Below are 26969 nucleotides of genomic sequence, written 5' to 3' on the forward strand. Positions count from 1 at the left end.
TCTGCTCCCACTGGCTGGGTGTACTGCTGACTTCACCCCTTTCTTATTTGAGTTTCACGTTGGAATGGGATGGCAGGGCTGGGGACAGGGCTGAGCAGTTACCAGGTGGCCTTTCTGAAAAGCTGCTGCGCATCTTCCCCTGGGTTCCTGGGTGCGGTGGGACCCCATGTTTCCTTTAGCTGTAAAACCATCACGGGGGAAAGTTGATTTTGTCTAAGCTTATTTCAGACCTTCTTTCTTGTTTAGGTTTTTTAGTGAGGCAAACAGTAATAAATATTTGTCGGAGAAAGAGGCTGGAAAGTGATTCATACAACCCCCCCCACGTCCGCCGGAAACAGAAAATCGCAGACATTGTCAATAAGTACCGCAACAGGCAGCTGGAGCCTGAGTTTTATACCTCGCTTTTCCAGGAGGTTGGGCTCAAGAACTGCAACCCGTAGGCCGTTATCCTCCCCGGACAATTAGATCAGAGCTTGGTGGCTACAGTAATGAAAACAGTTAAATAACAACACATTTCCTCAGCCCTCCGGAATTCAGGAAACCGTATTTTAGCACAAGTCAGCAGATACCGTGTGGGAGGAAGGAGAAACGAATCCCAAGCCGTGCAGTTGGGATACTGACTCAGTTCACCTACCCGCGAAAGATTACTGAATTCCAGTCTTCCTGGATGCTCGCAACATAGTCTCTCCAGCAGCCATCTACTCCCTGCTAATTAAGAACTGCGTCTCGTCCTGTGGGAAGAAAACAATCAAAGCAAAACCATCTCTGCACTGAAGTATGAGGAGCGCGGGGCAAAGCAGCTGCCTTCACACAGCCCGCTGTGCCCACGCGCTGGAGAGGGGAGCGGGGTCTCTCCTTGAGGAGGGAATCTTCCTGAGCGCTCGCTGTGCCCACAAGAACTTCAGGAGAAGTTTCTGACCCCCTTCGGCGTTCTGCAGGAGATGCTTCACTGCTTGAAGCTCATTTGTTCACCACAGGGAGGAAAGCTGCTCGGGAATATCAGGTCACCAAATGCATAGCCAAGATGCTGTGTTTCCCAGTACCATCCTGTGGGTCTGTGCACAGCGTTTCTGTCATCCTGGGAACAAACTGAGTTCAGACACACCTTCTTACTAGATAAGAGATCTTGGTTCTATAGAAACAAGGTTATGACTTTCAGGTCTGTTGCAAAATGTCACATTTAATTTTAGTCGCTTGGTTTTATTTTCTTTATGCAGCTGATTATGTTGAAATGTCTCTGTTGCTCAGTCGTCATTTTCATTAAATGTGCAAACATCTCTTGCTTTCCTTCTGCCGGGCTGAAATCTGAGGTTCTGGGGCTGCCTCCTGCCTGACATTTATCGAATATGCAGCTTTTGCAGCTTCTGCACTTTCCAGAAGCTCCTCTTACGCAGACTACGAAACAATTGGAACAGAAAAGCGAGGAACCCTTCTTTTGTCCATTAACTTGCCATTCCATGGAAAGTCCATTTGGAGTTGTACCTTAGAAGCGTTTTGAGGTTACCGTGCTCTCTCGGCAGCAGTGATTCCTCTCTCCTTGGTCAGAAGTTTCTCCCTGAGCTGCCGGTGCCCCGGCCGGGCTCAGCCACAGCCTGGGTCGCTGCCTCAGCCCACAGGGAGCAGAGCCGTGTGGATTCGTTTCTCTGACCGCCGGCAGCTTCCATTCGAGCTCCTTGCTTCCTCTGTGGCTGCACTCTGGAGCTCAGGCTGTGCTGGGAAAAGGTGTTCACAACTGCGCGTCAGTGCTGGCAATATGAAAGCTGCAGCAGCACTGCCGCTCCTGGGGCTGCTTTCAGGCCCCCAGCACAGTCCTGCCTTGTGGCAGCAATGAATCACTGCTGATGCTCCTGTGTGGGTGCAGCCTGCGATGGCTGGCAGTGCACGTGTTCTTTTTCTTCCAGTAAGCAGGGAGGAGGTGAGCGTAAACCTGAGCAGGAATTGGTGGAGCTCCTCAAGTTATGACAAAGTGTTTCTCGGAAGCTTTTTAATATGCATTGCAATAATGCCTGTGAGTCACTTAACTTTGCTATTTCAGTTACTTTTTGCAACAGTTGTAACCTGAAACAGTCTTACTTGTTTCATTACAGTTTCCTTGCCAGGGGTGTGCCTGGATCCCATCTGCCTGTGGTCTTTCGGAGGGTTCCACCTGCACCTCAAAAGTCGTGCAGGGACGTGCGGGTCTCAGCTGAGGGGAACTAGGGGGCAGGAGCAGGGCAGGCACAGGGACCTCTCAGGAGGTTTTGGTCCAGATGAATCACAAATGGAAAAACAAAACCAAAATCTCCGTGGCGGTGAGCAGAGCAGCCGTGCTTCTGCACCGTCCTGGGTGTGAGGGGCAGCGCTGGGTCTGGTGGCAAAGCTGAGGTGGAGCGTGGCCTCATCTCTCCTCAGCTCTTGCCAGTGTGCATTTAATGCACAGGCACTAAATTTACCCACGCTGTGTGTGTACCTTTGGATCTACATAACGGCCAAACACACTTTAGTCCACTGACTTAAAAGGCATGACCACTGCATGTGTAACAAACAGAAACATACAGAGCGATCAAGCTTTGCACATCTTCAGCAGCTTAAAACCCATAGCTGTGTGTGTCACGTGCAAAACCATTGGTTTGTAGCCCAGTGAGCTGCAGAAGCTGCTGCTTTCAGGTGCACAGTGCAGTCAGGAGCAGAGCTGTGGCTGCAGGAAGCCCTGAGTGTCTCCTTCTGAGTCAGAGAGCCAAAGGAACTGCCCGAAATATTGCGCTTTAGTGCGCTTCGGTCTGTTCCTTGTTCCATCCAGAGCATGAGTGTGGCACCCTGAGCAGTGCTCACAGGGGGAGCAGGGCCGTGTGTCAGAAATCTTGAAAGAAGAGTTTTGTGTGAGCAGCGTTTATAACTGATATAAGTCTGATCTGCGAGGTCACGCTGAACACATCGCACGCAGGGTGAACCTGCCCGTGGCTTTGGGGTTTTGCGATCTGCAGAGGTGAACCTTGACGAAAGTCTGAGTGCAGCGTAGCAGTGCTGCGTGCTGTGCTGTCAGCCCTCGGTTTGGGCGCAGGCTGCGTGGCAGAGCTGTGCCCCTCACAGTGTGGTGTGGCTGATGTGAGGAGCAGTGCAGCAGCGAAGCAGGCAGCAGAGCTGACGACTGCGGGTGGCCCAGGGTGCCTTCAGCTCTCCTCCCCCATGGGCTGAGAGGAAAGCTGAGATTTATATCAGTCGTGATGCTTCTGTCGAGACCCTGAGCTTCTGGGGCTCTGCACCACAGACTGCCCTGTTGAGTTGGCAGCTTCTCAACTCGCATGGCTGTTTTTTGCACCCATACCCATGGGAGAGCAGATGCCCACCCAGGGGCAGCGCATCGCACCGAGCTGCCGCTCGATCACAGATGTGACACAGCCAGAGTTCCTCTGTTCACACAGTAACGCCTTTCGGTTTGGGTTCGTAATTCTGCTCTGAATGATGGCATCCTCTTAATGGTGCAGAAGGGGGGTTGGGGGGCGGCCACCTCGTTAAATGCAGAGCTGAAATTGCAGAAATGTCGGTACCTTAATAAAGACTCATTTAAAGAAACTATCCTTTCTTAAAGGTACCTGGCAGATGTATGACACACATACATCAAGGAGTGGGGGGGGGAGGGGTGTTGAGGGTCTGCATGCCCACATCAGAGCAGCTCCACTGCAACAGAGTACAGCTGTGAGCAGTGGCTGCGTGACTGAGCGATGCCTTTGAAGGAAGGCAGACATCTTCCACGTGGATGTTAGCAGGAGCAGTTTGAGGTGAGAATGCCAGGGATCACGTGCTTCAAGTCATATGCATTCTGTCTGGATTTCTGTATGTTGCCAAGACATGATCTTTTTGTTCCTACTGTATTTTTCTGTAAATACCCCCGGCGCTAAGTTGTAAAGTAAAGGCAAAATGTAAATATGAAGATGTGAACTACGTTCCCTCGTCTCTAGTCCTTTATCTCCTATTTGTTTAGGGAAGGCACACGAAGGCTTGTTTGTATTTATGCCAATTCTTTGTCCAGGAGAAACACATCAAATATTGAATGTAACACAATTAGTCCAATAAATTTTAAAGATTCTTATCTAAGTGACTTTTCACCTTTCCATTTTTTGGTGTTACTTTTCCAGTTCCTATGGTTGAAAATGCCAACGATGGCGCTTCCCACGAGTGCCGACACTTCGTGCACCCTCTGCTGCTCTGCTCGTGGGGTGGGCACGGAGGGCAGAGGCCCCATTGCAGGCGGGTGGGTGCAGCTGAAGCGCTAAAGCCATGTGGTTAGAATGCAGCACCGCCAGCATTGCACAAATGCTTTATTTGGTGCAAACTGGGGATGAGGAATTTCTGATCTCGGTCGCTCGGACTGGGAGAGGAGCCGGGTCATAGAGTGCTGCCTCCTGCCGAGGCAGTGAGCTGGGAGCCCCCCATGCCCGGGCCCTGGGCCCCAAGAGGCTTTGCTGCTCTGGGCCCGGCTGTGCGTTCCGGTGCCCAGCAGTGGGTCTGGCAGCCCATTCTGCCCCGCCGTGTCCCCACACGCAGCAGTGCGGCACGAAGCTCCTCTGAGACTGCGGCTTTTCCTGGGGAGCGGAACAGAACCCAGTGGAGGAACCCCTCAGAAACCCCGGGCAGAGCGGTGCAGTGCCCTCAGCACAGGCACTGCAGTGTGAGTTGCTTCCTGCTCCCGGGGAGCGGTGAGATTTTCTGCTTCATACGCCGAGGTGCAGTTTGTTATCAGAAACACCGCGCTGCATCCCGGGGCTCAACTCTGCCCTCAGCTCCGCTGGCTGTGATGGCGCCGAGGCTCAGCGTTGTGCTGCCCCAGCCGTGGCCTCGGGCTCCTGGGAGGTGACACAGGAGGGACACCGCCAGGACAGCCGTCCCGTCCAGCAGCAGCAATGAGGCGCGGGCAGGGGCTGAGCTCTGGCACCACAGGATGACGCTGGTAAATGACTCCGTGCATCTTCTGCTTCTTAAAACACTTAATATGTGTGCCCGTGTGATTCATTATTATCATCTAATAAAAGATTATCTGACTCACTTTCATGTTTCTTCCAATTACAAATTGAAATTGTTCCCACTATGACCTTGCAGCTGCTAGATTTTCTAAAATTAGCCATAATGATGCATTTTACTAAGATAATTAATTATCTAAACTGAGAAAATTGAGTAGTAGAACTACTTCACATGCTGCTAATTATCTTTTATTATGTCATCTTTACATGCAAATAGAGAAATATTGTGATTATTTTAAACACTGTTTTCATTAGCTAACACACTTGTTAGCACAGCCATGGCTCCGCTCCTCCTCCGCACTGAGGGCCCCCCTGGGACTTTGGGTGCTCATTGCCCGCAAGACTCTGATTTTCAGATTAAAAATGCAGACTTGCGCTCCAAACTCGATCAGCAGGATGAAACTCGAGAGCGGATTGGCAGAAACGGCCCCGGGGCTGCGGGGGTCACCGCCGTGCCCTCCGGTCGGGCAGAGGGCAGAGCGCTGCCAGCGGGGCGGTCCTGCGTTGGGCTCAGCGCTGTGCGGCCGTGCGGGGAGTGCTGGGCACGGCTGGGGGCTCTGCAGCACGGGAGGGACGTGGGCAGAGCAGAGAGGGTCCGGCGGAGGGCTGTGGAGGTGACGAAGGGAACAGAGCATCTCTGCTACGGGAGCGTGCAGAGAGCAGCAGCCAGCCGTGCGTGGGGACGGGACCGCAGGCAACAGGAACAGACGCGGAGCTGAGCGGTTCCCTCTGGACGTCTGCACGTGCTGCTGTCCTGAGAGGCCGTGCAGCCTCCTTCCCGGAGGTCAGCAGCTGCTGGACGCGGTGCTGGGTGCCGTGAGGTGCTGGATGCTGGAGCAGAGTGGGAGCAGGGATGTCTGAGATGCGGCAAAGAGGCGCCCCGAGCTCCTGAACAGCACTGGGAGCTTTGAGTTCCCCTCCGTGCCTCCACTCTCTGCTCCCTTCGGAGATCTGCTGCTCCAAAAGCAGCACGAGGTGGCTCAGGGCACGGAGGTACCACTGATGTTCCGGTAGCGTCCCCACTGAGGATCCGCTGGGAGATCTCCCCCAGCCCTTCTTTCTCTCCCTGTGACCTGGCTGAGCCCCTGACCCAGGAGCTGCCTCTGGGAGCAGTCCTTGGAAGAGCTGGGGGCCTCCTGGGGGGCTGTGCGGTGCTGGGAGGACCCCGTGTGCTGACAGCAGTGCTGTGAGGAATGCATTGGCAGCACCAGCACAGCACTGTGCCTCCCACTCACGTGGGCCCCCATCCACCGGGAGCCATTGTAGGCTGGCTCTGTGTGAAGTGCTGAGCCATAAATCCTCAGCAGGATGGGCCGGTTCGCACTGCCCAGCTGCTCAGCCCTGCAGCCCCTTCCCATCCTCTCGCACACTGGTGGGAGGCAGCTGTTGGTGCTTTAGAGCTCACAGCCCCTGCTCTGGCAGCCAGCGCCCTTCTGTGCACGGGCAGGGGATGCTCCCGCTCCCTTCAGCCCTCAGCTCTTAAATCACATTTGCAAATAGGGAGGAATGGCAGGATGCTGGGAAACACGGGTTGTAACTTGGGGGGGCAGCATGAGGACTGGTCACAGGGCTGCTGGCTTTTGTCTCACTGCTCCAAAGGGGCAGTGCTGGGTGGGCAAGCAGTGCTGCCTGCTGTGCTTGCTCCAGGAGGGGCCCACAGCCACCACCCAACCCACAGCCACAGTGGGAGCAAACTGCAGCTTGGGGCAGTCCTCAGTGCCAGCTGCAGCACGAGAGCGTATGGTGATAGAGCAAGGTGGCATCCTTTGCTGAGCTATGCACTCCCAGCAGCGGAGCTGTGCAATGATGGAACAATGCCATGCAATAAATCTTCCTGGGGCCACAGATTTAGTGAGCAGTATGGATTTTGAAAAGGAGGAGCTGGCAGAGTGGATGGGACAGGGCGAGCTTAGATCCATTTCCAAAAAGGCTCATTTCTCCATCCCGCAGTGCCGGTCAGCCCCAGCTGGGATGGCAGCTCTGCTGCCCAGGCACACAGCACCCCGTGCTCCAGCAGAGACACTCCATCTCCCAGCCTGAACAGAGTCACAGAATCACAGAATGACTCGGGTTGGAAGAGCCCTCATGGATCATGAATCTCCAACCCCCTGCCACACGCAGGGCCACCAAACTCGCCATTTCATAGCAGCCCAGGCTGCCCAGGGCCCCATCCAACCTGGCCTTGAACACCTCCAGGGATGGACGGGGCATCCACAGCCTCTCTGGGCAGCTGTTCCAGCACCTCACCGCTCTCATAGTAAAGAATTTCCCCCTGACATCCAACCTCAATCTTCCCTCCCTCAACTTGAAACCATTTCCCCTTGTCCTCCTGTTAATCCACCCTTTCAAAGAGTTGAGTGGAACACTTCTCCCCGTGCAGACACACAGGCAGCGGCACCTGCTCCAAGCTCAGATCTTTTCATGTAGAAGCATGGTCATGACCTGATCAGCTCAGACCCCACGGGTTGCCTTGCTCAGATCACCTCCTGACCAGAGCCCTGTTTGCCACAGTTGTGGTTCCTGAGCCCCAAACAGCACAAGAACTCCACACCAAGCAAATGCTTTCCTGATTTTCTGGTGGCAGGCGCTGGGCAGGGAGGAGCTCAGCAGCTGGGACAGAAGTTGCATACAGGTATGGAGCACAGGAGGAGGCACAGGGATGGTGCACACAGGGGTTGGTGCACACCTCGATGGTGCTCAGGAAGTGCTGCGCGCAGGGATGCAGCACAGGCGATGATGCTCACATGGGTGACGCACAAGAGACTGTGCACACAGGGATGGTGCACACATGGAAGGCACACACAAGTGGCATGCATGCAGCTATCAGAGCCATTGGTGCTTGGCGGGGAGGCTTCAGCCACTGAGCCTCAGCTGCTGGGGCACAATGAAGAATGCCTGGCTTGGCTGCTTGCTTTTTTCCTAAATGTTCAAAATCCTTCAGATCAGAGGTTCTGGCAAACACTGCAGACACAGCCCAGGCTGTGGCAGGTCCCCTCTGCACCCCCTGCTGCCCTGTGGAGCTGTGGAGCCCAAAGTCAGCTCTGAGCCCTGGAGACACTTTCAGCAGAGACCTGGGGACAGGAAGCATGGGGTTGGCTTTTCAGAGCCATAGGGCAGGGCAACAGCTGGGGACAGCATGGAGAAGCAGGGACATGTGGGCACGTCCCTGCTCAGTGCCTCCGCAGAGGTGGCTGATGCCGGTGGGTCCACAGCTGCTCTCTGCCCAGCACAAGCAGCCGCCCCCCTGGGCACTGCTGAGGGCAGCACCTCCCTGATTAGGAAAGGAACCAGGAAGGTGTCCTGAAGTGCCACCCCCCAGCTGCTCACCCCCCCAGGGGCCCTCTTCCCAGCCCGTGCTCTTTGTGCCCCCATTCCCTGCTACCTGCCCAACCGGTCCTGTCACCAACCTGCATTCTTGCTCCAAAAATATGCCTTTGAAGTTTCTGGGCTTGCTTTCACCCTGCCCCAGCTGTGTCCCTCCCTTGCCCGAGTCATTTTGCTCAGGCCCCAAACCACCCCTTCCTCCCATCATTCCTCTTCTAAATGAAATGTCCCCCCCAGGGACAAGAGGCCACTATCAGGCCCACGCAGCCATTTGCACGTCCTGCTGACACTGGGCTCGGTGCCACTCTCTCCTGCAGTCACTTGGACATGGTGGCACCTGGACATAGTGGCACAAGGCCATCCCTGCTGCCTGAGCCCCTCTCTGTTGGTGGCCAAGTGCCGGGTAAAGAATTGTGTCCATGAGTCACAGCAAGGCACGTGCAGGAGGAAGCAGAGCTGTCCACTTAGCTAAATTGTGGTTCTGGCTGTGAAAGGATTTGTAATGAAGGAATGAGATTTAAATCAGTTCTATTTCCTAAGAGTTGTTATAACCTAAAAAGGATCAAGTTGTTTTATTGCATAAAGGAATATGAAAATAAGTTGTGCTTTCATGTCTGGAAACTCTCCTCAGTAACAGGGCTGCTGCAGTGAGACACCAGACCTGAAATACTCCCTCATGGTTCTCTGCCTTGCTCAGTTTTGGAGGCCTGGCTGCAAGGATGGGGGGCAGTGCACCCCAGCATCTCTCTTCCAGGGTCAGCAGTGGCACCGGGCACTCGGCCTTTGTCCAGTTTGGACCTGAAACTGCCAAGGACGGATCCCAGCTCCACTGCTGGCCTCTGCACACCGTGCATCCCAAGAGGGGCACGCTGCCGGCTGCTGCTGCTGCAGGTCGCAGCGTGGGTTGGCTGTGCTTTACCCAGCTGGTGGCAGAGCCCGGCAGCAGCGAAGGCCTGCGGTGTGCTGACACGCTGCCCTTGCCGTCGGGCAAAACAACCGGCATCTCTTCTACCCCAGCCCCTTCTGGGGGATGCAGGGACAGCCCTGGGCTGGTGTGGGCACACGGCGGAGCTGTGCGATGATGGTGATGCCAGCAGCTCTCCCAGCCTCACGTGGAAGAAAGGAGCTCCCAGCCCTGGGGAGGCCCTGTGTGTCACTTGGCGTGCCAGCCTGTCACAACAGCGCTGTGCAGCCAAAGCGAGGTGTTGGGCAGGGTGAGAACAGCCCCGGACTCGTGGTGGTGGAGGATGATGTCCATTGGGTGCACACCCTGCAGGGCTGCTCCAGCACCCATCCAGCACTCAGTGGGCTGAGGACAGGGCTCAAGGCTCCCCGGATCAGCCTGTCAGCAGCTCCCCTTCCTTCCATGACCAGGAAGATGTCTGTATGGGTGCAGTGGTAGGACGTGAGTGATCCCTCCATTTGTGTTTATGGCTGTTTAATGAGCTAATTTTCCTTCACACTATTGATTTCCCTGGGTTCTGCTGAGAGATTGCTTGCCTCCGGGTAATGAGAAGTAACTCAGCTGTTCCAGAGGGGTTTATGCCTCAGCCCTGCAGGATGGGATAACACGGAGCAGGGAGGTGCTGGGGACACAGCCATGCCAGCCAATGGGCTCGGTGCTCCGTGATCAGCACAGAGGTGCCAAGGTCGGCCCTATCCCCTGGATTCCCTCCCTGGATTCCCTCCCAGGTCTGAGATTAAGGAATAGATCAGCATCACCCCAGCCTCGAAACACCTCCGGATATTCAGCACTGCTTGGGGCCGCATCAAGAAGGAAGATGGCATCCGAGAGCCATGCTGATTCCTCACCTCTCCCAGCCCAGACTCAGGGCAGCCTCACTCCACTTAGCACCAATTGCACCGAGGGAACAGATGCGGCACTAATCCCACCTTCCCGCTGCATCACCCAGAAAGCATCGGTGCTGCAGGGAGCTGCAACCCAAACTGTCCGCTCTGAGCAGCCCTGTGGGAGCAGGGGGCTGCACCAGGTGTCCTCCAGAGGTGCCCCCATCCACCCAGTGCTTTTTGGGCTCTGGGCCGTGCCTCTGAGCCACAGTCACAGCCACCCACATCCCCAGGCCCACGGTGACACCCGGCCAGTGGCAGCACTGGAAGGAGCCGCCGCAGTACCGGAGGAGGCATTTTGGACACAGCCCTTGGGGACGTGGGGGACGGGGCGTCAGGGTGCCTGTCAGCTTCTGCATTGGTATGCTGGCAGAGATAAACAAAAGGAGCTGGAAGTCTTAATGCATGATCAAGATTATGATTTAATTGGCATAACAAAGGCTTGGTGGGCTCAGCCACATGACTGGAATATTAATATCGGAGGATTCATCTTGTTCTGGAAAGACAGGCAAAGGATTAAGGAGGAATGTGTTGCTTTGTATATTAAGGATGCAGACATTTGTTCCGCACTCCAGGGAGAACCTGGCTGCTGTGCAACCACACAGCTACAGAGCACATGGAAGGGGCTGTGCCGGAGCCATGGGCAGGCTCAGCCAAAGCCAGGATGCAGTGGGGATGGAGATCTCCCTGCCTGAGGTGTCAGTGTGAGATGGGACAGCAAGTGAAAGGTCCAGAGCACAGATCTCGTGAGAGAAACCCTGAGTTCGTGGCCAATCACAGCCCCCTGTATGCTGGTATGGCTGCTAAAGGCCAGGCTGTGGCACACCAAGGGCATCTGCTGCTGTGACAGACTGGAATGGCAGTATAAATCTTGATGCTTGTAAGGCTTTCGACATCGTTCATAAAACAGGCTCCTAAACAAGTTACAGATCACATTCTGCCTAAACCTGCTATAAAACAAGCGCCGTTCCCAGCTCAGATAGAAGCTGCCAGGCTTCGGCTACCAGCAGGTGAGATAAAAGGATGCAGGACTGGCTTTTAAATCTGCAGACAAAATATGAAGGCAGGGAGGATGGGAAGCATGTTGGAAAGAAGGCTCTTCATTGCAAGCCTCCACGCCTCCACTGCTGACATGTCAGAGAAATGGTCTCAGGGATGAGGATGCTGTGTGGTACAGATAAATGCCGTTGGCACTTCAGCACAAAGAGGCAATTGCATAAACAAGAAATGGGGAGAAAGAAGGAAGAGATGAATATGGGGGAAAGGAGCTGCGGTTCTGCAGAATCACGCAGAGCAGAGGATGCTGGCGGGCGCTGGAGGCACGGGGAGCAGCGGGGGGAGGCAGAGATGCCTGGACGCTGCCCTTTGGGCTGCTTGGAGAGAGTCCAAGGAGGATGTCAGAGACCTGGAAAACATGACCGGCAAGGAAAAACGGCGAGATGTGGGACTGCTTAATTGGTAGGAGAGAGCAGAGGAGGCTGGAGCAGCCGTCTGCAGGAATGCAAATGGCTCCTGCAAAGAGGAAGGGATTAATCTGCCCATGCTGAATAAAACAAGGGGAAACAGGCTTAAATTATCGTGGAGAAATTCAAAGCAGATGCTGGGAAAACATTCCCTGAGGGACTAGAGTGTCAGCACTGTGGTTCCTAGGAGAAGTTGGCCTGAAGCTGGCCCTTAGCTGCTCCCTAAGGTTCCCTCTTTTCTAGGATTTCAAATTTCAGGGTAAAAGTATATGGAAAAACCTTAAGGCAAGGGCCTGGCTGGCTTCACAGTGTGCGGAGAAGGGGAAGAGTTGCAGCTGGGCAAGCCCTGAGAACAACCTGCGGAGACCTAAAGGGTCTGCGGGGCAGCAAAGCAGCTGCCAGGAGCGAAGTGCAGCCATGGAAATGAGTTTTTCGGGTGAAGCATAGCAAGAGAAGCTCACATGGCAGCAAAGCCCATCACAACGGGTGCTCAGTGGGACAGAGCAGAGCCACCAGGAGTGCCTGGAAGTGACATCAGTCTGTGAGAAGTCTGTAAGAGCAAACACACCTGAGAGGAGCTCCGCACAAAGTGGCGCAGCGCGGATCTGTGGGGCTGCTCTGCTGCCTGAGCACAGGGCTGGTCCTGGCTCATGGCTCAGCTCCAGCTCCAGGCGCATGGCGAGCAGAGCCCGCCCGAGACACAGGTAAGGGATGCTCAGGGGCCTGGCTGATGGTGAGTGGCGTATAAAGCACCTTTCTCCCTCCTTAACTGGGGGAGAGATTGGGAGCACCTTTGAGCTGTTGACTCTGAAGCAACAGAAGCCACAGAACTTGAGCAGGCAGCAAGTCACTGGGACTGTGATGGGAGACAGCTGTCAGGAAACCTTTCTCCTGCCCAAAGGATGACAGCTTTGGGGCCCGACCATGAAATTCCCAGTTCCTGGAAGCTCCCCGCATCTCCTCTGCTATCAATCATCCACAGCAGCAAAACCCAGGAAACTACTTAATAATCCCAAATAATCCCACAGGAAAATTTACAATGGCAATCTCGTACTTCATCTGATAAAGCCCTGGCCCAGGCTCCTGAGGGCAGGGGAATTCCCTCAAACAACCACATCCAAGGAAAGCCTGTCCTTCAGTTTCCAGCTTCAGGGCTGCTTCACAGAGTCCCTAAAATCACTGCTGTGCACCACAGGTGAGCAGCCCCAGATCCCAAGCAGTTGCTCCTTGCTGGTCATGAGCCTTCCTGCAGGCCACAGGCCAGGAGATGGACACTGGCCCCTGGGGAGCTGCAGCCAGGCAGGATTCTGCTCACCTCCCCACCGGTGTGCGGTGGAAGCCAGCTGAACTTGTTATTCCTTTAATTTCCTCATTGCTTTCTTTTGTTTGCTGCTGTTGCCTAGTACAGGCACTGGAAGCAGGCAGCTTCATTTGCGTGGTGCTCTTCCTGATTCCAGCTAACGTTCATTCTAAGGTAAGCACGTAACAGTCACACATGTCTCCTCTGGGGCTTTACAGACCCGTGTCTGAGGTCGCAGGCCCTGCCAGCATGCTGTGGGTGATGATGGCCGCTCCATGAGGTCCAGGGCTGAGCTGTCTGCAGTCCACGAAGGGAGGGCCCTGTGGGCCTCAGCAGGGGACTGCTTGCTTAGGGATGCTGTCACGGTCCCTCAAATAGAGCCCCAAATTTGATTATTTCAGAGCAGATGGGAAGGGCTGTGAGCCCAAGGATGGGGCAGAATGGCGGCTGCAGGTGAGGTGCAGGTGACGTGTCCTGTGCTCACAGGGTGTCACGTCCTGAACCCCAAAGGGTCTGGAAATAGCCAGGACTTAATTCTGCTTTCTGTAGAGGCTAATGGGATTTCCTTACTGGTGTAAGCACGCCCTGGGGACACCCAGGAACAGAACTTGTGATGGGAGGGAGCCAGGTGAGAACACGAGGGCGTGCAATTGCTCCCGTTGTCAGCAGCACAGTGTGTTCTCCAAATCACACTGCCCACAACAACCACCGCGAACTGCAGGCAGGAGTCGGGCTGGGTCAGCGGATGAATTTCCATCATCAAATCATATATTCTGTTTTCACTGTGTCCCACTTTGGAGCCTCTGAAATGGTAAAACAGGTATGCATCAGAGAGGGATGACGGAGGTGGGCGCAGGCAGAGCTTGGTTGTGTTTTTCTGGTGAAGATGAGCACAAGAGCTGCATTCACAACACTGCACAGCTGAGAACTGCAAAGGCACTGGAGGCAAATTCTTGGCAGAGCCCAGTGATAAACAAAAAGGCAAAAAGCAAAGAGCGAGTCCTGAAAGGTTTGGGTGGAATGTTAGGAAAAATCCTTTTGTAGGGGGATGGTGCACAGGTCACCAAAGAGATGAAGAAATCCCTGGTTCAGGTGGGCAGAACCACGGCTGAAAATAACCGTTTTGGTTTTCCGATCGCCCAGCACAATTAATTCTGCCTTACCAGAGTTCTTCATACAGAGGACAAAGCACGGCTCCGGAGGCAGAGAGAATACAGGGAAGGGTGGGGGTGGCTGACCAACGGCTGGGCAACACATGGGACGAGGGAAGTGATCAGGTACAGACACAGCCGATGGCTGCAGAAGGGGTGGAAGGACTGGGAAAAGGGGAGGAATACCTTACGTGTTCATATTCTATGTACAGAATGAGAATCTCAAAGCAGGGGACAGGGAAGACAAAAACGTAGTATCTTAGAAGTGTCCACAGGTCACCTTCAGGCAAGGAAACGGGCAGAGGAAAAAGGGGTCAGGGTGCAGATATGGGCCGGAGCAAGCGAGGAGGTAGGAGCGGGAATGCTGCAGAGGAAGAAGCCCGGGGTCGCTGGGAGGAGCGCTGGATGCAACGGGCCTGGGCGAGGCGTCGGCAGCTCCGCAGCGCACCTGTGCCCGCGGGCCGTGCAGCAACGAGCACAGCAGCACTGCCCAGCTGCTGCCGGACAAATCAAAGCCTCCGAGGATGCGGCGCAGCGTCGTGCCGGCGCTCCCCCAGGGCCCCGCAGGCAGTGCGGCTGCACAAGGACTGCACTACAGTTAGTTAATCGGCCCCGAGTCTCAGCTCAGCTAATTAGCTCTCGCATAGCTTTGCTTCGGTGCTGCTGACTCGCCCGTCTCTGCACCGGCTGCACCGCCATGAAGCGCAGCGCGGCTCCCCGCTGCCAGCCCCAATCCTTGCACCCCAGGTCCCAGCCTGCTCACCAGCACAGGGTGCTGCTGGGGCTGGGCTGGGCAGCACTGGAGGCGCTCAGCGGGCGATGCCTCTCGAGCACTCCTCTCAGTCCGTTCACGTCCTTCGGCTGCAAAGCACCACGTGCTGTGCAGCACAGCCCTCCTCGCCAGCCGACCCCGCCGTCCCCGGCCCGTCGCATCCAGCACGACACCCCGGCTGGGCACGGCACGGCACGGCGCGGCGTGCTGCGGCGCTTCCAGCCTCTTCCCGACCCCTGGGGTAGGAAAAGGGCCCAGGGCGCAGCCGGCTCTCGGCCGCGGTGCCCGGGATCACCGCGACCCCTCGGGGCGGCCACATCCGGGCCCCGCGCGTACGCGGAGGGCGCAGGCGGTCCCGGCGGCGTGGGGGGCGGTGCGCGGGGGCGGCGGCGCGGCCAATCGGCGCCGCGCTCTCATCGGCGCAAACAGGAGCACAATGGAGCGGGCCGCGGGCGCGCTGCAGCCAAGCTTGGCGCGAGCGGCGCGCGGCTGACGGGCCAGGCCGCCAATGGGCGGCGGCGCGCGGCGGCGGGCAGCCAATGGGCACGCGGGGGGGGCGTGCCCGGGCGAGGTTCGGGTGTCCTTGCAGGGCGCTGGGCTAAACTTCACCAAATAATGGCTGTTGGCGCCGGGGCTGCCGGGGAGCCATTTTAGGTGAGTTCTGCCCCGAACTTTCGGGTTCGCCCGCGCGGCGCGGCCGGGGACTGCGGCGGGGCGGGGGGCGGCGGCGGGGCGGCGCCAGGGCCGAGAGTGGTGGCGGGCAGCGGCGGGGCCGGGCGGCGGAGGCGGCGGCGGCGGCTCTGGGGGCTCGGGCCGGCCCTGTCACTACGCCGTCCTTGGGGCGCGGGGCCGGGCCGGGCGCGGAGGGGCGCGGGGAGGGGCGGCCCGGGGGGCGGGGGCGCCCCGCGGCATCTTCCGCGCCGCCCTCCCCGCCCCCGGGCCGCGGGGGACCGGCGGGGCCGCGTCGGGGCGCGGCGCGGGGTCGGGGGCGGCGCGGGGTTCTCCCGGGCGGGGGGCGAAGCGCCGCGGGACGGCGGCGCTGCGGAGCGCGGCGGGGCGCGGGGTCCGCCGGGCGCTGCGGTGACGCTGCGGCCGTGGCACGGAGCGCCGCAGTCCGCCGCCGCCGTCCCCCGCGTCCGTGCGGCTCCGATGACGACGTCGCGGAATTCGCCGCGTTCCTGCCGCGGCTCTTCCCGGCGGGCGGCGCGGATGGCAGGGTGGTGGTGGTGGTGGTGGTGCTGGGGATGGCGGGGTCCGCGGGGTCGGAGCCGCGAGTCGGAAAGAAACGCGCGCAGCCGCAGCGGGGGAAAGCGATGCCGTCCGCCGGGGTCGCGGCTCAAGGGGCGCCGGGGCTGCCGGCCGCTCGGCCCCCGCACGGCCGGGCTGAACCGGGAGGCTGGGCTGTGCTGTGCTGTGCCGTGCCGTGCCAGCCGTCCGCTGGTGTTCCTCCGAACGCTGCCCCAAACCGACGCTGAAAAGCTGTGATGTATTTTCCTCTCTTCCCTCCCCCCACCCTCCCCACTTGAGAATTGCAGCAAATGCTTTTGGACGCAGAGAACACAGGGAGAGGGGGTGGGGGGCTGCAGACCACTCGCCGTGCTCACATGAAGTTTCCATAGGTGTGTGCTGGCCCCCAGCCCTGCCTGCAGCCAGCTGTGGGTGTCCGTGTCAGATGCAGTTGTTTATCCCTGACCCTTTTGCTTGCAGATCTTTGGCATCTGCTGCCTCTGTCCAGCTGCTGCGGGGTCAGTGGGGTTATTGCTGTTGCCAGCTGAGCTCCTCATCCTTCCCACAGTGGAAGATGTGTTGGTGCTGAGCTGATGGCACGGCTCTTGGTGCCTTCGTGCCTCTCCTTGTTTACCTCCTTCATGTGGGAGCACGGCTCTGCTGCTCTGCAGAGGAATTGTTGTTTGGGTCCAGCTGTTGAAGGATGAAGCAATAGCAGCACATTTTTGCTCTGCGAGTAAATTATTCCTGGAGTATAGATAGGTTGTTTCTCTTGAGGCTTCTGGCCTTCAACTGGATTGCTTTTGCGTAGGACTCCTTCCCCTCTTGTTTAGTGGAAAATTGACTCTTCTTCCATTGTAAAGCTTAATGCTGCTATCTGTTTTTGGAAAGCTAATTCTTCCTATCACCCCTGAATCAGTACAGCTGCCTGGACTTGCGGGTCCTGCCAGAGTGCCAGGTGTGCTGCTGGGTTTTTTCCTCTGCAGAAGCAGGAGACACGAAGCAGCAGTGGGCTGCAGCTCTCTGGGTGCTGCCCCTTTAGCTCTTCTGGCTGTAAAGCTAGTGAGTAGTGGGGCTGCATCCTACCGGAATGTCTGCGGCACCCCGTGTGGCAAAACCGACACTGTGTGTTGTTGTTCATCCAATAAAAGCCAAAGGCAGCAAGAACCTTTGGAGAAAGACTGATCCTTGTGGTTTGTTTTCACTTCAGGAAAGTCTGAAGACCATCCTGTGTCCATTGCTGTTGGTTTCTGTGTGTTGTCTCATTCCTCCAAACAGTGGCGTTGGTCCCTCTGTGGGCTGCAGCCCGTTGCTGCAGGTGTGTTACAAATTAACCTGCGTGGATCTGCAGAATGGAGGCAGCTCTTGCACTGCTGCTCGGTGCTTTTGATGTGTGAGGAATGTGCATCTCTTGCTGAAGGTGCCATTAGGTCCCATTATACCCGTTCTGTGTGCTGCTGTCCGGTTGGGCAGCAAAAGCTGACTTAAGTTCCTGTCCCCATGCACTGGTTTCTCATTGGCAGCAGGAGGATGGCTCTGCCTGAGCTCATGGAGCAGCTGGCCTTGGCTGTGCCAGCGTTAGCCCCAGTGCTCACTCCTAGTTCGGGGACTGCTGGTCTCCTGTGGCATAGTGAGCTCTCAGAGGAATCTCCTATTTTCCTGACTGCTTTCTGCTGTATTTCATTAGCAGGAAGCAAAGCTTTACTGTTTTTTTCCCTTCTAGATGTGCAATCTTGCAGTAATTTTTCAAGATTTACTCTTCCCTGAGATACATTTAATATTTTCTTCTTAAATGCTTCTCTGAAGACAATAAAGTTTTACAGGTGGATAATAGAAAGCATTCCACATCATTGTTATTTCAGGAAGGGTTTGCACAAGCAGAAGGGCGTTGAGCAAGACAGCAAGGCTGAGCGCAGCCACTGGAGCCGTTGTTTTTTGCATGAGGCTGTGCCATCCTGGCCTGTCTCAGGTTCATGGAGATAAGAGCACATCTCTTGCTCATGGGTGTGCAGGAGGAGCTGCTCTGTGGGGGAGGGAGCAGTCTGATCAGGCTCGCACCAGGAGCGAGCCCCTAGTACAGGAATGTGGGCTTGATGTGCTGGGGCTGGAAAGCAGGCACGTGCAGGGAGCTGTAAGGAATCAATGGCAAATGCAGTGGCTGGATGTCACTGGGCTTTGTGGCAGCTGAGCAGGCTAATCCCAGTGGCTCGTGTAAGTAGCAGTGGAAAGGCTCCAGTCTTGTCCCATTCCCTGCTCGGGATGGCATTTGTCACTTTATCCGGGTCTGTGGGACCAGAAGCTGTTGTTGGGAGGCAAACAAAGCAAGGGTTGAGGTGGGTGATCTGCTCCTGGCTGAGCAGCGAGGCGCGGGCTTGGCGCGGTGGGTTCTCAGCATCCCAAAAGAATGGGACGACACAACTTCACCCTAGGAATGGTGGCAGTGCAGCAGTGCTGCTGCACCAGCCTGCAGCCCTGAACTCTGGTGCTCTGCAGGCAGGAGCCAGCAGGGAGCAACGGGGCTGTGGGGAATGGCCCAAACCAACAGCAGGCTGGGAGAAACGTGGTCTGTGGGTGTCTGCCTGTGACACGAGGGGATTCTGATTTTGCTTTCTGTTATCTCAGGCTGGTGCAACATGTTTTCCGTGTGATAGGATAATGCCTTCAACTTTCCCTTATATGGGAAAATCTGGTATGCAGCCTAGTAACCCGCCGATGTGTGGCTATTAATTTTTAGCATTGTTACAGTGGTGGTGGCCGGGCAGCCGAAGCAGCAGGCGATTCCTGGACCGGGGCTGGTCCTGAGGCCAGGCAGGGCTGTCAGGGGAGCACCCTGTGGGTGCTGCAGGAGGGACTGCCCGCGGTGGGGCTCCTGCTGCTGGTGCTGTGCCACTGGTGCTGCTGCAGATGTGCCAGGTTGGCGCCAGGAGGTCGGTGAGGTGCTCTGATTTTCCCCCTGGAGAAGAAGTGTTGCCTTGAGGTTAAGGGGTGCATGCCGTTCCTTGCTGCAGGCTGCTGCCTCTAGGGGATTCCCAGCCTGTAACAAGTACAGATTCTGTTCTAATGAGAGCAAAGCGCTCCTGTCCAGAGGAGAAAGCAAAAAGTGTGGGAACTGAGTGTCTGGTCCCTACTGGTTTGCAGTGCAGGTGCTGGAGGCTGCTCACAGAGGTGTGCTGGGCACGACCAGGGAGCACAGGCATTAACAAGACAAAGAGAGGTGTTGGCTTGGCCATGGGGTGCAACATCACATTTTCCAGCCCTGCTTTCCCTGCGAGGGATGCTGCTCAGTAGCAGTCTGGTGTTGTTACTAACAGCGTGTCTCATCACACACATTGCTTGGGATCCCTCATCCCTGCAGTCCTGCCTTTGCTCTGGCTTTGTGCAGTCCTGCTGCTGCACAAGTACAGGTTGTTTTATCTGCTCAGGCTTTGTTTTGCTTTTCAGCTGTATTTTTACTAATGAGATTAAGTTTTTGCCTCTTCTGTGCTGAAAGCAGGTGAAAGTGAAACTTGTAGATGCAAGATTTGCAGAAGACTTGTTCTTCCTCAGTGTTTTCCTGAAAGCGTGGGATCTGTGAGCCTGATTTTGCCTGAAGCAGGAGGAGGCAGTGCTGGACAGCCCGGAGGTACCCGGCCCCATGATGTGCAGCAGTAGAGCTGTAGGAGGAGCAAGGTATCTTGTGGGTTCAAATTGCAGCTGGGAAGCTCCTGCACAGAAGCACAGCTCTTGCTAGGAGGACACACAGGAATGTGCTCTGAGAGACCCTGGGGTGAAAGCCTTTGCAGGGAGGTGAGCTGGGCTCATGTTCTGCATGGAAAGTGTGCCTTGGATGATGGGAAGGGCTGCAGCTACAGCCCTGAGGATTGCAAAAGCTCTCCTAGGACATGAGTGCCCCCCAGGAGGAATCTCACTTTGTTTGTCTTTGAAGGAAAAAGCAGTAATTGAAGGACTGGCTACAAGGTGCTGCATGTTAGCAGCTGCTGCTGAGAGATTCGGTGCCTTGGTATTGTCCCAGAAATACGCTTCTGTTGCATGGGCACTGTTGAGTTCCTTTCAAAAAAGTTTCATTTGCTAAAGCACCCATCAGCAGTCATGGAGGTAGGTAGCGAAGTTGTTTTACTTACTTTTCCTTTTTTACTTTACTTTACTTACTACGTTTGTTTCTTTTTTTCATTTTGTGCTGTAGCCTATGCCCAGTGCTCCTCTGTAAAGGTGACTCCCAGCATCAGTGGTGTGCTGGTGTGCGTTGTGCAGAACCAAGGGAGATGCCAAGTTACATGAGATGTTCACTTTTTCTTGCCTTGTAGGTAGCAGAAGTATTGCTTCTCCGAGAAGTGTTAATGTCTTGCTATTTATATGCATTGAGGAAGAATTAAAGTCAGTCCTGGATGCAAGAATAAACATTAGTGCTTTGCTATGGATGTGCTGTGAAGGCTGATATTTTTGTGTGAACTGCTGCCTTCTGAAGGATTTGCCTGCCGAGCACCTTTAACCCCAAGTGTTTCATCCTTTTTGGTTGAACTTGCAGTGGAGTTAAAATAAAATGAAGTGTGTAAAATGCTTCTTGATGGAAGATCTCACAGGAGCACTGTTCCTTGGCCACTTCTATATATGTGCATGGTGCATCCCGGCTGCGCCCAGCAGGACGGCGTGGCGGGCAGCCTGCAGCTCCTGCCTGTGTCTGTGTGCTCCTCTGCTGCTGCTCTTGGGCCAAGTCCTGTTCCTCAGAGATCTGTCAGTCCCCGTAGAGTGCCCCTCACCAAGGTATCTGAGCTCTTCCCAGCATGCACTTTCCTGCATGCATAAAGGCAGGATTCTCTTTCAGGGCAGACAGCAGACTGTGCCCTGTTTGTTCTCGGTGTGCGATGCTGCGGGCAGGCTGAGTGCAGCACGACCTGTGTGTGTGTGTGTGTGTGTGTGTGTGTGTGGAGGGGCCGAGGTTTGCGGTTCCCCCGATTCCTGCAGAGGTGGTTACAGATTTGTGGGCTGGGCCCTGTGCCTGCAACACCTCCTTGCTGGAGGGCAGGACTTTCTGCCTGACAATAACAGGGCTGGAGCTGGGCCAAGTCCACATCACGCTTCTGGAACGAGGAGTGGGCTCCTGGGTCTGGGAGCCAGAGGCAGCAGTGGTCACTGTTGGAGCTGTCACAGCTGTTGTTCCATCCAGAGTGGCCTCTCCTGGAGCCCCCTGGCTATGTGTGGCTCTGTGTGTGTTTGAGGAGTGCAGCTGTGCCCACGTCTGGCAGGGCACAGAAGTCTGGCTCTGCAGGTGCTGCTCCTCAGCTCCTGGCCCTGCTCTGCCAGGTGAAGGGTGATGCTGGGGCTGAGGAGCTCGGGGCCCTGTGCCCAGTTCTGCGTGCTGCTCCTTCTGCCCTGCTCTGGGAGTGCAGAGTCTGTTGGAGCAGCACCACGTTTCTGGGCCTTGTGCGCTGCTTTCTCCAGGCACCTCTCAGCCAGGAAATGCAGGAGGTGTGAAGGCCTTGCTAAGATGTCTGCTTCAGGAAAGGGTCAGAAATTAGTTGCTCATCCAGGTACTCGGGGAGAGGAGACCGCATTGATGTGGGCTGGTGAAGGTGGTAAGTGTGGGCTCTGAGGCAAGGCTGTGGGGCCGTGCCACTGTGTCCAGAGGCTTCCTGCCTGCCCTTTGTAGTGCTGCATGTCAGAGGAGATGGCAGTCGATGGGCAGAAGGGACAAGAGCGTGGTGGCACTGCGGTGCCACAATGCCACGTATGTGCCAGCTGGCAGGGGTGCTGCCTTCTGCGGCTGCGCCCTGGATGAGAGCAGCTCAGCTCCCTGTAGTCCTGTAGCAGCTCTGCTGTGCTGGAAGGAGAGCTGTGCTCAGAGCTCCTGGCTGTGAGTAGAATGAGGAACTACAAATGCAGTGCTCTGCGATGTTTCCAGGGCAAGTGGGCTGTGCTGTTTGTGGGCACATGCGGAACTCCAGCTGGGGCAGGAAGGGGCCGATCAGTGTGTGCTTCTGGTGGTGTTTTACTGGCCATGTGTTTGAGCAGGTCTTCAATAAGGGGTACTCAAGCGTATAAAGGAATTGTCTGTGGCTGAGGAGGTTTCTATGCCCTGTGCTGCTGAAATCCAGGCACTTGCACGGGAGAGACTGATGAATTTTTTTGGCACTTCTCTCTTCCTCCTGGGCTAGAGTTCCTGGGATGGCGTAAAGGACGCAAATGAGAGGAAGCATGGAGATGATTGAGAGGGATGTCAGCTTACAGATGGTGTCTGAACTCTGGAGACTGTTCTTCAAAGTAGATTAAGCTGAGATTGTGAAGAACTTGTATCCCAGAGGGTTATAATTTATAAGCAGCTGAATCCCTTGGAGGTAAGCACCAGCTGAGTTACAGCTCTGGCAGGGCAGGGCAGAGCAGAGCAAAGCAGCTGGAGTGGATGCAGGCAGCACAACCTGAAAGATGTTGGCCTTAGGACCGTGGGCAGCCTGGAAGAGTCACTTCAGCTTTGTGCTGGATCAGGAGAGTTTGCTATGTTTTGAATTCTCTCCTTGTTCTTTAAGTACTCGAGAAACAGCCCCGATGCTGCAACATGCAAGTTCTTGGGCCTGTAGAACAGCACGTTTGTCTGTTGCTATTGTGGGCTGATGTTTGCCAGATTCTCTGAGGATGTATGGGCAGACCAGATGCTATGAGCTGTGGGACCTCACTACAGCACGCAGCAAACCCTCAGGCCTTGGCTGTTCAGGACAGCACCTTGCTGGCTTTAGCAGAGTAGCAGGGTGTGGGCAGCCAGCCCCTGCCTGGGTGGGGGCCTGGGGCTGGTGCAGTCTCCTTGAATGTGGCAGCAGCAAGCTAGTAAGTGACGTCTGTGGGCTGTCGTGGTGGTGCTGGAGATGTCCTGTGCTAGGAGGTGTTCTCCTGGGGTCATTTCTGCTGCCCTTCCAACCTCTGCCCTCTGTGCAGGAGCACAGACCAAGCTGAGCAGTCTTTATCGCCTGGGTTTTGAGACGTGTGGGATGGGGCTGGCGTTAAAGAGGGCTGCTCGCTCACCAAACACTAAGAACAGCTTGCAGGTCTTCAACATGAATTCAGGGCTGCCCTGCTCTGCCCACCACTGCCACAGCTTTCTAGTTCCCAAACCCTGGGACTGCAGTATGAGCCCTTATGCATGGCCTTGTTCTGCACCCTGCCTTTGGAAGACGCAGGGAGAGCTTAAAGCTGGCTACAGACAGCAGCAAACAGGACTGGGGGCCACCAGCACTCAGGGCAGGTCTTGGGCATGGAGTTTCAGCTGGAGAAAACTGACAGAAACACCAGGAGGAGCAATCTTCAGAGGGACTGGGCTCTGCAGTGGGCTCGGTGTCAGTGTTTGGAGCTGCTGTGCCATCCCTGCTGGGGGTCTGCACTGCACTGTTAGACGTGCTCTTAATCCATCCACGCAGCTCAGACTTGAGGGGCATCGAAAGTGCTTGCTAGTCTTCTTGGCAGCCCTGCTGCAGAGGCTGATTTTTATCCCAGTTCTACAGTTGGAAAGCAGAGGCACACAGGGCTCTGATTGCCTTTGAGGAGCAGGCTGCAATGTGGCAAAGCTGCTTTCTGACAGCTTGAGTTTGCTGTGCAGGATGTCAACAACAGCAAGAGTGGAGGATGTCTGCTTTCTGAAATGCCATCTCATTTTTTGACTGGCTGCCTTGGGATAGCTCTTAGGTGCGTGGCTCCGGGGCAGCAGCCTTACCAAGGGTTCTTAGAGCTGTGGCTGTTGAGACCTACTAGGTGAGCTATCTATTGCACACCTTCAGCACTAAGAAAGGTGCTGGGAGCTAAATTGTGTGCCTGGTGGCATCTGTAGAGGCCCTGTAACTTTGAGGGTGGCCTTGGGCAGCTAACTGAAGCCTGAAGAGTGCTTGGAGTGGAAGATAAAAAGAATGAGGAAAATACATTGAGTGCATGGGCACTTGTTTCTGCAGAAACCTCTCTGTCTCTCCTGGTAGTTAGAAAGCAGCAGGTGCTGGGCCTGCTGTAAGGAGCCTTTGAAGTGGCCAGCTGGAACCTCAGCCCAAAAATTCAGGCTTTTGTGGTGCTGATGGTAAGACTGGCTCCTCCTGTTGGAGCCAAGCCTGGGATCCCATCTCTGACTGGCGTTACCAGGCCGGCACTTCATGCATTCTTCCAGCATGAAGAGCATGTCCTTGGAGCTGCTACTTTGCCTCTGTCCACCTAAAATTCTATCAGGGCTGCGTTGTCAGGTGTGAGCTTTGACCCTTGGCTTCATGCAGCCTCCTTGGTGGCCTTTTCACATGCCCATTCCTTGGGCAGGTTTGTGTGCAGTCCCCCAGGAAGCAAGAGGAGATGCCTTCCTGCTGACCAGCCCTGCGGCTGCTGAGCGTGGTGCCAGCTCCTGCAGCACAGGGCACCATGGGCTGCAGTGTGCTGCAGGCTGCTCAGCCACAGCATTTGGAGTAGGAAATGAAATCCTGAGAGCACGATGGAAGAAGTGGATCGGCTCCGTGGTCGCTGGCATGTCTGTTCCCTGGGCACGTGATTCGTGTCCTTCCCTTGGCTCGCTGATGGACGTGCCTGGGCCTGTGAATAAGTGGAGGGAAAACATGGTGCTGGTGGCAGAGAAATGTCTCATTACGATTTGGCAGCCAGGGTAGCTTAGGGTTCATTTTGCCTATGTGGTGGCCTGGACTGAATGCCATACCAGTGTTTGTGTTTAATGGGGAGCGAAAGTCTGGAAAATGTTGTGCTTTGTGGTGGGCTTGGGCAGCGTGGTGATAGGAGCTGGAGCGTGGCACCCAGCTGCCTGCAGGCTGCCTGCAGGGAGCTGCACGCCCCCAGGCTACTCCCACTCCCTTCTCTCCCTTGTCTGCACAGGTACAGAGATGCAGGGCTTAGCTTTTGTTTTATTTTCCTTCTGCTTTTTTGCCCTGCTGATGCTGAGGATTAAAATCCACTGCCAGAGGCTTATGAGCAACTGTGCAGAGTGAGGCTCAGCCAGCTGGTCGGAGGGCACCAACCTCGTCCTGGGAAACCTGACCTGCTCCCAGCTGCTTCCCAGTGCCAGGAGTGCAGCTGGCAGCAGGCACGTCCCGGCTCTGAACCACAGGCTGCTCAGAAAAGCACTGAGAGCTGTCGCTCAGCAGCTCCGGCTCCATCTCCATCGCTTTGGCAGCTGTGTGCTCCTGTGGCTGCTGGCTGCCTGGGCAGTGCTGCTCTGGGTTCTGCTGTGTGCCTCCAGTGAACAAAACCGAGGGGGTTCTGGCAGTTATGCAGCTTTCCTTCCCCTTGTGCTGATGGTTTCTGTTTGCTGCTATGCTTGCTGGAGTCTCTGCAAACCCTCTGTCCCCAGCCCCGTGGCACTGCATGTCTTTGAAGTAATGGCTGAAGGTCATTGTGGTTACAGTCGTGGGTTAGGAGCTGCATTTGAAAACTCTCAAAAGGAGCTCTTGCCATTTTTGCCACGTGAGCTTGATATGAGAGTCATGTAGCACAGCTGGCTGAAGGCTGCACCCATACTGAGTATGCTCCTGCTCGCTGTGTGCCAGTGCAGCATCTCGGAGCTGGGGAACTGGCACTGCCCCATGTGGGACATGGCTGCTGCTCCCAGACTGGGGGCTGCTTGGGGGCAGTGTGCTGCTGAACCAGCTTCTTTGGGGATGCTGCTGGGAGCCCTGCGCTGCTGTCAGCGTTGTGTTCCTTCTACCATGGAATGAGGAGGCCATGGCTGGTCCTTGACTGCCCTGTGGGGTGGGATGGAGCTAGGTGTACTGGGAAGGTGTGGCTGGTAAGACTGTCACATGCATAAGTACTATTTAATTCCCCCCAACCTTTTCTATTTATTTATTTTTTTTAAGCTAAAATATTCTAAGGACAGAAGGCTGCTGGGAGTGCAGCTCTGCCTGCCCTGGGGCTGGCCATGGTGCGCTGCTCTGCATGCCTGCCTTGGACATGTGTACACACGTGAGATGTGTTCCCACCTGGCTTCTGTTGCTCTCTGCCCTATCCTTTCTCCCCTCAGTGCTCTTCCGTGTGTCCCTGGACAGGCAGGCAGGGTCTGTGCCCCCATCCTGCTGGGGCCTTGGGAGCAGCGAGGGGACCTGGGGGCAGCTTTGATGCAAAGCACATTTGGCTGCACAGGAAGGTTGGGATGCTGGAGGGATCTGGATTTCTGCAGCTGCGTGCGCAGAGCTGGGAGGCTGCCTTGCTGTATCCTGTGCTTGGGAAGGAAAAAATGTATGCCAGAGCTGCCTTGCAGCAAACTCGCAGGCTCCCCAGCCCCCTGCCTTGCTGCTGCTGATTCTCTCTCACTAAACTACTGGGTTATTTTTAACTTGGAAGAATTACAACCCAAGATTCACATTCTCTCCCCCCAGCGGAGGGCTGGAGGCAGGATGTGGGGGAGGCACTGCGGAGGGCTGGGAACGCAGCTCACAGCCCCGCAGGATCTGTGCCATGGGCTCACGCCCTGGCAGTGCTCTGCCTGCTGGGCCCTGCGTGGCGAGACCAAAGACTGCTCCCTGCCTGGGCTCTCAGCATGGCTGATGTGGAGCAGCTGCAGCCGCACAAACAAGTCCTGCTGCAGTGGGCTGTGCGGAGTGAGCATGGTGTGGGGCTGCTGCTGCCACAGCCTGCAGACAGGAAGCTCCTGGCAGGGCTGGGCACTGCTGGAGCGTCCTATGGAGAAACTCTTGGGTACTGAGATGCTGCAGGGTGCTGTGCTGCCCAGCACAGGTGACTCTGCTGGGCCACGCTGAGCTGAGCCTGCTGGAGACTGGATGGGAGGAACTGGAAGAGATGTTGCTCCTTCCCCCTCCCCTAACTCTTAGGGGGTTTTGCAGGTGGGTAATGCATCAGCCCCACATCACTCAGTGAGCTGCCAGGTGAGTGGGAGCCCTCTCTTGTCTGACAGTAGGGAGATGCCTT

The 26969-nt window shown here is 56.0% G+C and overlaps 2 protein-coding genes and 1 long non-coding RNA gene across 8 annotated transcripts in view; 2 read left to right on the forward strand and 1 right to left on the reverse strand.

Moving 5' to 3' along the window:
* The window catches only part of RALGAPB (Ral GTPase activating protein non-catalytic subunit beta), a 63600-nt gene extending 59526 nt beyond the window's left edge, over positions 1–4074 (forward strand). For all 5 annotated transcript variants that reach the window (XM_052683545.1, XM_052683543.1, XM_052683547.1 and 2 more), the window contains one exon: positions 247–4074. In XM_052683545.1, the coding sequence (XP_052539505.1) occupies positions 247–440 (194 nt within the window). In that variant the 3' untranslated portion in view covers positions 441–4074. The remainder of the gene's footprint in view (positions 1–246) is intronic.
* A 6604-nt stretch (positions 4075–10678) lies between these two features.
* LOC128080822 (uncharacterized) lies at positions 10679–15171 on the reverse strand. The gene is made up of 2 exons (XR_008206900.1): positions 14847–15171; positions 10679–13735 (listed from the first exon to the last, which is right to left on the reverse strand). It is a non-coding gene; the product is annotated as an uncharacterized LOC128080822 (long non-coding RNA).
* Positions 15172–15387: 216 nt separating this feature from the next.
* CHD6 (chromodomain helicase DNA binding protein 6) overlaps positions 15388–26969 on the forward strand; it is a 73404-nt gene continuing 61822 nt past the window's right edge. The window contains exon 1 of one of the 2 annotated variants that reach the window (XM_052683524.1): positions 15388–15509. The gene's annotated coding sequence lies outside the window, so the exon portion shown is untranslated. The remainder of the gene's footprint in view (positions 15510–26969) is intronic. The other variant, XM_052683523.1, reaches the window with a different exon arrangement.

Source organism: Tympanuchus pallidicinctus, unplaced genomic scaffold, assembly GCF_026119805.1.
Source record: "Tympanuchus pallidicinctus isolate F22 unplaced genomic scaffold, pur_lepc_1.0 scaffold20, whole genome shotgun sequence".
Lineage (NCBI taxonomy): Eukaryota > Metazoa > Chordata > Aves > Galliformes > Phasianidae > Tympanuchus > Tympanuchus pallidicinctus.